General features: G+C 52.0%; 1 protein-coding gene across 7 annotated transcripts in view; it reads right to left on the bottom strand.

Moving 5' to 3' along the window:
- Nucleotides 1–10000, bottom strand: part of LOC138861458 (uncharacterized) — a 167250-nt gene that overhangs the window by 96950 nt on the left and 60300 nt on the right. The window contains exon 3 of one of the 7 annotated variants that reach the window (XM_070120602.1): nucleotides 1–47. This exon is cut by the window's left edge and continues 215 nt beyond it. The exons of the other annotated variants lie outside the window; for them this stretch is intronic. Within the exon in view, the coding sequence (XP_069976703.1) occupies nucleotides 12–47 (36 nt within the window). The 3' untranslated portion in view covers nucleotides 1–11. The remainder of the gene's footprint in view (nucleotides 48–10000) is intronic. 7 annotated transcript variants of the gene reach the window in all.

Here is a 10000-nt window from a genome sequence, read left to right as displayed (position 1 = left end):
CTGTACCTTGATCACCTGAGGGTTGTGCAACTGCAGCGACATCTTACCTGCAAAGAAAGAGAGAAATATGTTAGGAAAAGAACAAAATCAGTAACAAAGAGAACAACAACATACAAATGGAATCCAATGAAATTACACGTAAACATCAAAACGTCAAAATATCGAAGCTCAAGCGTAAATCTGACAAATCGCAGACTATGTTGACCACGTCCACAAACGCCGCCAAAATCCTCCAATCAAAACCGCAACATTTACATTTCCTATTGCTTCTTTCTATCACCATCATCATCATCATTCTTCTTCTCCTTATCACCATCATCATCATTATTCTCATCCTTATCACCATTATCATCATTATTCTCCTCCTTATCACCATTATCATCATCATTCTCCTCCTTATCACCATCATCATTATTCTCCTCCTTATCACCATCATCATCATCATTCTCCTCCTTATCACCATCATCATCATTATTCTTCTCCTTATCACCATTATCATCATTATTCTCCTCCTTATCACCATCATCATCATTATTCTCCTCCTTATCACTATCATCATCACTATTCTCATCCTTATAACCATCATCATTATTCTTATCCTTATCACCATCATCATTATTCTTATCCTTATCACCACCATCACTATTCTTATCCTTATTACCATCATCACTATTCTCATCCTTATCACCATCACCATAACTATTCTCATCCTTATCACCATCATCACTATTCTCATCATCATCACCATCACACTATCATCATTATTCTCATCTTTATCACCATCATCCCTAATTCTCTTTCCACCCCCCCCCCCCCACCCACCCACGCATGCGCACCCCTTGGCCACTTCGCCCTGACACTCACCTCGGAGTGTCCCCTCTGCCGAGCTTTTAGTTCAGTCTACCCTCGCCCTTGCTGTGCACATTTCCATGAGTCCCCTCTCCTCATACTCTCAGATCGTACCCTCGCCATTTCGCATTATACTTGTTTTCTCCCGGTCTTTCCGCCCTACCCTTCCAGGCCCTGATGGAAGGTTCCGCGTTTCGGGTTTTCCCCTTGCTGCTGTGAAGCTGCTGTCTCGCGTCTCCCACACCCCCGCATGTCTGTCTCTCTCTGTCTCTGTCTCTGTCTTTGTCTCTCTGTCTCTGACTCTGTCTCTGTCTCTGTCTCTCTCTCTCTCTCTCTCTCTCTCTCTCTCTCTCTCTCTCTCTCTCTCTCTCTCTCTGGCTGACTTTGGGTCACGTCTCGTCTCGTCTTGTTTCTCTCTCTCTCTCTCTCTCTCTCTCTCTCTCTCTCTCTCTCTCTCTCTCTCTCTCTCTCTCTCTCTCTCTCTCTCTCTCTCTCTCTCTCTGGCTGACTTTGGGTCACGTCTCGTCTCGTCTTGTTTCTCTCTCTCTCTCTCTCTCTCTCTCTCTCTCTCTCTCTCTTCTCTCTCTCTCTCTCTCTCTCTCTCTCTCTCTCTCTCTCTCTCTCTCTCTCTGGCTGACTTTGGGTCACGTCTCGTCTCGTCTTGTTTCTCTCTCTCTCTCTCTCTCTCTCTCTCTCTCTCTCTCTCTTTCTCTTTGGTTGACTCTGGGTCTCGTCTCGTCTCGTTTCTCTGTCTCTGTCTCTCTCTCTCTGGATCTCGCCTTTGTCTGTCTGTCTGTCTGTCTACCTCTCTGCCTGTGTCTCTGAAACTCGCCTGTCTGTCTATCTCTCTTCATTAGCAATCCCCCCCCCCCCCCCGAGTCTTTCTTTTTATCCTTGCCTTTCATTTCCTGTACTTCTCTTGATCTCTCTAACACCCTGTGCCACTCCGTCCTCTACCTACACTGATAACACCGATTATCATCTCTTTCTCTCCCTCCTTCATTCCATCTCTCCCTCTCCTCCTGTTGCTCTTGTTGCAGGATTCCTCCTCCCCCTCCCTCTCCCTCTCCTCTCTTCTCCTCTCCTCCCCTCACCTTCTCTCCTCTCCCTTCCCCTCCCCTTTTCTCCTCTCCTCTCTTTCCCTCCTCTTCTCTCCTCTCCTCCCTTCCTCCCCCTTCTCTCCTCCCCTCACCTTCTCTTCTCTCCTTTCCTCCTCCCTCACCTTCTCTTCTCCCCCTCCCCTTCTCTTCTCTCCTTTCCTTCCCTCCCCTCACCTTCTCTCCTCCTCCCCCCTCCCCTCACCTTCTCTTCTCTCCTCCCCTCACCCTCTCTTCTCTCCTCCCCTCACCTTCTCTTCTCCCCTCTCCTCACCTTCCCTTCTCTTCTCTTCTTTCCTCCCCTCCCCTCACCTCCTCTCCCCACTCACCAGCTTACAGGTGTGGTAACCTTCGTCCTCTCCCAGCTCCTCCCACCGCCCCAAGTTGTCCGACTCGTCTGATCAGTTGCCATGGTAACGGAGGAGGGAGATGGAGGGAGAGAAGGAGGATTAAAAAGACCGGGCAGAGGGGAGGTAGGATAGAAAGTGAGGGTTCAGAGAGAAGCACGAGAAAAGAATGTAAAAGGGAATGGTGCAGAGGATACAGGGAAAAGGCACAGACGGACGGAGGATAAATACACGCGAGAAAGGAAGCCGAACCTGAACGCGTGAAGTAAGGGGTAGGAGGGGAGGGGGAGGGGGGAGATAGATAGATAGATAGATAGACAGAGAGAAATGGAGGGAGGGAGGGAGGGAGAGAGAGGAAGGGAGGGAGGGAGAGAGAGAGAGGGAGGAAGGAAGGGAGAGGGAGAGAGAGGGAAGAAGGGTAGAAGGAGAGACAGGGCGAGAGGGAGAGGAGGAGGAGGAGGAGGAGGAGGAGAGAGAGAGAGAGGTGGGGGGGTTGGGTTGGGAAGGAGAGAGAGAGAGAGAGAGAGAGAGAGAGAGAGAGAGAGAGAGAGAGAGAGAGAGAGAGAGAGAGAGAGAGAGAGAGAGAGAGAGAGAGAGAGAGCGAGAGCGAGCGAGCGAAAAGGCAACAGGGAAGAGTGGTGTAGCACTGCCTGCAAGCGAACAGGGAACAGACATTCTCATTATCCTCCCAACGCCGCAGGGCCCAAAGACAAACAAGAAAACAAATAAAAGGGGTAATTAAAAGGGATCACCGAACGCACAGTAACTCTTCCGCAAAAAAAAAGAGAGAGAGAAAAAAAGGGGATACCCTCCCGCGCACTCACACCAACATAGACCCAACATATCACTGCCAGCATAACCCCGTCACATAACCCTCACACCCCCAGCAACGAACACCGCAGTTCCATGTAGACACAGCCGATCAGACAGACGGGAATACAGGTGCACCGGCGACGGAACACCTGTTGTGAGCACAGATGTCCATGCACTACTGACGGGGGTCTTACTCATCCTTTACCGCGAATGAAAGACGTAGGTGGGAAGGAGAGAGACTTGAGGGTAAAATGTACGGTCGTTTCTATAGGTGTCGAGTCGCCCTGGCCACGGTGACTGGCTGAGACCTTCAGGGAACCGCCAACAGCTGCGTCTGCTGAATTTCCCGGAGCAGCAGACCCAGCAGCTGTGTCTGGCTAGGTAAGGAGGCAAGAGGCGAGCGTCTGGGTGCAGTTCCTGGCGCAGTGTTCGTCATGACGCCTGCCACCACTCACCAGACAACCTCAGGATATTGCAGTCAATTCGGCGTTTTTCGAGGCCGTGGTCCTTATGGAAAACACGCACTGCCCGATATACAGTTGTTGCAATTGCACAGAATTATTACGGACACAAATATGACTCATTTTCACCAGCGGCAACACATACAACAAGCGATTTAAGCGATAACATCAAGCACATAAAGGTAACAGGAGCCCGTGCATGAACTGCCTGCGCGGCGGCACGGGCGGCGGCGGCGGCGGCACAGCAACCGAACTCAGTTCATGCAAATAAAGGCCGAGCCACCTCGAGGCGCCCCGACACCATCCTCCCTGATGGCGATGTCGCATGAGCAGCGAGGCTCACGGGCAACAGGGCGCTATCCGCCAAGGTCTCGCATGACTCACACTCCTATTACGAATGAGGTGACACTGAGCCGTAACATCACACCTAAGTGCTCGTGTTCTTCGGGGGGCCACAGTCACGTCTAGAGGGACAGATCTTGCGTGCACGAGGGCGTGACGACACGACGGGTGCTCCGCCGAGCCCACGTCTCGCGAACGCCAGCATCTGTTGTGTCCGCGAGGCCACGGCAGTTACTAGGGCACGGCGACCGGCGGCGGCGTCTCTCTCTCTCGGCTTTGCGGGTTACCAGGCATGAGGGTTGATTGCAATCGTAAACTAATAAAAGAGACTTTGGGGCATTGATCTGATTGGAACTTCATTTCCGAGACTATTTAAAAACAGATACTAATAAGGCTCTCTTCAGTTTACAGAAAGATAGCATCTTCGTGTTTTCCGTTGCCATAACAATGGCGGATTCAGTCCCCAAAAGCTGGCGTCACCCTCGTCTCCGCGAGCACAGACAACGCAGTGAAATCACTCACTGATAGTGTGCAGCCCCCTCCCCCCCCCACCCCTCCCACTTCCGCTCACCCATCATATTTTCACCAGACACAGCTCCCGCCATTACGCTCACTGCTCAAGTTTATGCTAATTCAGTCACTGGTGCTTCTGCCAACTCCGTCACTGCCATCAACAGCCATAACCATTACCATAAACACGGCAGTGCTCCTGACAAAACACCCCAATTAGCACCGTCAGCGCGGTTGCCCAGCCACGATTAGCCCACGTTGCCTCCGTATCACGCCCCTCGGCCACCAGGAAGGGCACCAAGACCGCCTGCCACAGAGGCAACTTCCACGCCCAAGCAACACGCAGCAGCACCTCCCTCAGCGCCTCGGCAGCCCAGCAAGGCCTCCGCCCGGCCAGTGCAAACTGCAGCCTTGACAATGAGCGGAACCCAGCCAGACAGTCTGCCAGCCCGACAGCCTGACACGCCATGTTCACTGCCGGCGGATTTTGGTGCGAACTCCGCCGCCGCTCAACCACAAGGCCTGACCTCGGTCTTGGGTGAAGGTCAACCTCATTTGACATTATTCATATTCCTTCAAATCTGGTTCGTGGTTGCACTTGACCCAAAGTCTTTCCTGCCTTTGAAGTCCCTGCAACATCCGTTTCTAGGATGGCCAACTGACGGCCTCTGATTGAGAGCAGGGGGCTGTCACTAATAAACATCTATGCAAATTGAGATGACGAAACTTGACACGTCGGCGGCTCGCAGAAGACGAGGGAGATGGCGAGCGCAGACCGACCTTTCGTGCCCTCCCAAGGTCGACCCGCGTCCCAACGGCGTCAAGGAAGCAAGTAGAAGCCTACATCTCCCTCCTGAGCAGCACGGGGGGGGGGGGTCACAGCACAACCCAGGAAGTGACGCAACAACATGTCATGCGCCCCAGTATAGGGCAGGTGCTCCTGATGAGGCATGTGACCCACAATGCGGCCTAATTGATTCGATGGGACAAGTGAATCGCATTTTGACGGGTGATGGACGGACAAAGGAGCCAAAGACAGAGGGAAGAAAATGCGGTGAGCCCCATTATTGCCCAGATTCGGCACATGATTGAAAGCTTCCATACACAAAGCCATCGTCAAGGGAAGAGCTCTCTAACCTACATTTCTGATCGAATTCAATCAATTTCTTCACACAGTTTTTGGAAGCAAATCTTCGTATGATCAGCGAGAGTTCTTGGAAGAGGTCCGGGCAGCCCCAAGAATGTCTCCCGCTCCACACGGGCTTGGAAACAGCACCAGAAAAAACAGGAATACAGCGGAAATCGGAAAATGCGAAATCCCTGCCTGATCGAGTGAGCCGCCAGGTCGCCGTCGGGGAGCCAGTCACAACAAAGCGGCGTGCACGAACGTATGTAACATGTGTTGGGTTTTGTCACGTAGCGTCAGGCTGGCGTCCCGATGTCTGAGTCATGACAGAGGAGAGGCTTCCAGGAAACCTCTATGTCACCCTGAACTTGTTGCGGCTCCGCCCTCTCCGACCAACGGCTTCACTCACTCCTGCACAAAAATAATTCACTCAGCCAATATTTCACCCTGTGCTGCTTTCTGCAAAGCACGAAATCACGCCGCCGCCGCCTGGAGGGGGGGGGGGGTGAAGGTACTTTGCATTCACGCGGCTTTCATCCTGAGGAACTGGCGAATTATCAGCAATCATGAAAGACTAATTGCGAAATTCGCAAACACCCATCATAAACTAATTCGCAGCAAATAAACTCCATGAAATGTGCCGCACATCTGGCACCCCGGCAGAACCAGCCAGGCAGGCCAGGTGCAGCGCTACCATCTTCTCGATTTTACCCGATTTTTCCACAGCTCCATCGGGACATCAAAGCGTAATCCAAAATAAAACAACAAAAACCTCCCACGGCCGAGTTGCTTCGTAAAGCAATAAACACTTTTCCAGAGCCAGCGGGGCGGAGGAAGGGCAGATCGCAGCGGCGGCATTGGCAGCGCTGCGCCAAGTAAACAATGCAAGAACTTCACACTCGTCAGACCTCAGTGACTCACGTTATACTGGAAGCATACTCGTTTTCCACACCCTCCTTATTGTCTGTCCGACCGACAACACCGCCGTTCTGACCATTGTTTCTCGGTCTACTACGGTCTCAGTCGTGCTGACAATGCTGACACAACCCTTAGCGTGGTCCCTCCTTCCGCCACTCAGGTTAGCAACACTCATGTGACTTGATGAACCGGCTTCGTCTTCGTAAACAGCTAGAGAATTAAAAATAATGTTCAAATATTGTCTTACACTGGTTTGGCTATTTAGGAACTGAAGGAAGTGATGCACAGAAATTAATTTAATTGCCATTTAAGAGTATAAATGATCCCCTTCAGTAAGCCTACCCCCCCTCCCCTCAAAAAAAAATCGTTTCCTACCTCAAACTCAGAAGCTAAATATAAATATGGCTAACATGTTCTCCACGCCCATGAGTTGTAAGGAAAACCACATTTGTCACATGAAAGCTTCAACGGAAACGCCAGTAACCCCTTTTCCTGCCGCTCAAAGATAAAGCCAGTTACTCATGACACATCAATTTAAAAACGAAGTGCAGACACCGTAGGGTTCGCGCAGCTGACCTGCAGGATTTATGCAGGCTCAAGCTACCTTTCTCATGAATCTGAATGGAAAAGTTACAGGATTTCTACTCGTGTCATATCCTTATATGTATATCTACATATTATATGTGTGGTTGGGTGTGTGGTGGTGGGTGTTGGCGTTAACGTGTGGGTGGTTGTAGGTGAATTATTGAAAATACAAAGGGTGTACTATTAAAAATACAAAAAAAACAGACTCTTCACACTGTAAGAACGACTCGGCTTTCAATCTAACGACTTCTGGGAGCTTTCTGGCCAACTGTCCGTCTAACCGGGTGGTATTTCGCGCGACCGGCCAACCTACCAAGACGACGCCCGAGGAAGAAGCGCGTGCGGGTGAACGTAAGAAGACTTCTAGAAATCCATCGATACCAAATCACGACCAACTCATGCCACATGCCCGCCCTTCCTTGCCTGGCCCTGTGCTTCCCGACCCGGAGACCACACAAGGACCGTATGGCAGGAGGTTCGTCAAGAGGTAGTTAGCAAGACCACAAGACCGGTGGTGGCGGTCACCCTCCCCCTCTCCCTCCTCCCCCCTATTACACCACCCATCCTCGCCCCTCGTTTCGCGAATTTTTGGCTTAGGCCTACCCAGCGTGCGGCTTTCAAGGGGGTGGGCGTCCGGGGGAGGCGGCCCGAGATGATGAAACACGGGGCGGCGGTGGGTCCTCGTGGCCGCTGGCTTAAACAAAGGGCGCTGAGGTTATCTCGGGGGTTGTTTGGGGTTTCGCGGGGTTGTTTGTGGAGGTTTTCGGGGATGGCTGACCTCAATGAGTTATTTCCTGGCGTTCTCCTAAGCTAAGGCTGATCTAACTGGGTTACTTGCTGACGTTTTTATAGGCTGGCTAATCTTGCTGTGGTTTCGCTGAGCTCGTGGCCCCCTCTCGCCCTGCTCTTTAGGCTTTCATCATCGCCATGTCGATGCTCTTAAGCCGCGCCGTGGACTCATTCGACGTCCCGACTCTTTAGCAGCCAGGGTAATTAAGGGACGCCTCACAGGGTGATTCCGTGGCTCATGGGGTAACGTAACATTTCACGAATTAGGCCCAAGGAAAGGGAAAGGAGAGGGCGAGCATGACTGGTTCAGGCAGGGTCGGCCGGGGTCAGCCTCTCATGCCACGTTTCACAATATTTCAGTTACGTTATCGAGACCTTTTGGCTCCCTCATCTGGAAGTTCGCTAATTAGTTCCCTGGGTTTATGGCGTGTCCTGCTGGCCTGCACTCTCGTCTGGCCCGGCGCCTCGACCCTGCATGCACTACCCTCTCTCCTCCCTCCTCCCTCCCTTCCACTACCCTCTCTCCTCTCTCCTCCCTCCTCCCTCCCTTCCACTACCCTCTCTCCTCTCTCCTCCCTCCTCCCTCCCTTCCACTACCCTCTCTCCTCTCTCCTCCCTCCTCCCTCCCTTCCACTACCCTCTCTCCTCTCTCCTTCCTCCTTCCTCCCTTCCACTACCCTCTCTCCTCCCTCCTCCCTCCCTCCCTCCCTTCCACTACTCCCTCTCTCCCTCCCTCCTCCCTCCTTCCACTACCCTCTCTCTTTCTCTCTTCCTTCCTCCTCCTCTTCCACTACCCCCTCTCCTCTCTCCTCCCTCCCTTCCACTACCCTCTCTCCTCTCTCCTTCCTCCTTCCTCCCTTCCACTACCCTCTCTCCTCCCTCCTCCCTCCCTTCCACTCCCGTCACTCCAGCTCCCTGTCGAGTTCACAGTCAAGGGAACTCGGCCATCCCCTCCATTTACTTTTCCCGAGAAAGGCAATGTGGATCACCTGCTTCTCAACCCTCTCTTCCTCGTTATCCTAATTCATCCCAGACCATCAATTACATCTCACCTTAACTAGCACACCGCCCTTCCCTCCACCATCACCCTGGGCTGTGTTTCCCGCCTCGCCCTCGGCTCACGTCAAGCCTCCCTAGCAGCTGGCCCCCTCCCGCTCTTAGCAACATCACATATATACCAACTTATGGGCTATAAACTCCCCACCCCATCTTCTTTGTAGTGCACATGGCTAGGCCTATCCCAGCCTACCGCCTCTCTCGACGTAAACTATAAAATCGGCTTTTCTCAGGTCCTAACTTTTCACACCATAATGGCCAACATACACGAACGATCCCGGCGTCTATCTCTTTCGATCTCCTAGGAATCGAGAGGAGAATTCCTTTCTGGCCTTTGCTATAATGAAAAAGGAAATATAAAATGCTACACAATACGGGTGTGTGTGTGTGTGTGTGTGTGTGTGTGTGTGTGTGTGTGTGTGTGTGTGTGTGTGTGTGTGTGTGTGTGTGTGTGTGTGTGTGTGTGTGTGTGTGTTTTAACAAAGAAACACATCAACAAACAAACAAACACACTGCATGTATATGTATATGTAAGTATCTAAACACATACACACATACACACGTACGGAGGGAGGAAGCGTGAGAAGAGAAAAAAAAGGGATAGAGGGTCAGAGGGAGAGGAGGGGAGGAGGAGGAGGAGGAGGAGGAGGAGGAGGAGGACGAGGAGGACGAGGAGGAGGAGGAGGAGGAGGAGGAGGAGGAGGAGGAGGAGGAGGAAGAGAAAGAGAAAGAGAGAGTGAGGGGGGTGAGAGGAGCCAGGAGAGAGTGAGTGAGTGCGTGAGAGAGAGAAAGAAAGAAAGAAAGAAAGAAAGAGAGGGAGGGAGAGAGGGAGAGAGGGAGAGAGGGAGAGAGGGAGGGAGGGAGGGAAGGAGGGAGGGAGAGAGAAAGAGAAAGAAAGAGAGAGAGAGAGAGAGAGAGAGAGAGAGAGAGAGAGAGAGAGAGAGAGAGAGAGAGAGAGAGAGAGAGAGAGAGAGAGAGAGAGAGAGAGAGAGAGTGTGTGTGTGTGTGTGTGTGTGTGTGTGTGTGTGTGTGTGTGTGTGTGTGTGTGTAAATGAGTGAGTGTGTGTTCATTTGCCGTGTCCGCACGCATCCAAAGAGAACAAACAA

The sequence above is a fragment of the Penaeus vannamei genome, chromosome 4 (assembly GCF_042767895.1).
Source record: "Penaeus vannamei isolate JL-2024 chromosome 4, ASM4276789v1, whole genome shotgun sequence".
Classification (NCBI taxonomy): Eukaryota; Metazoa; Arthropoda; class Malacostraca; order Decapoda; family Penaeidae; genus Penaeus; species Penaeus vannamei.
This window is presented reverse-complemented; position numbering and strand designations above follow the sequence as displayed.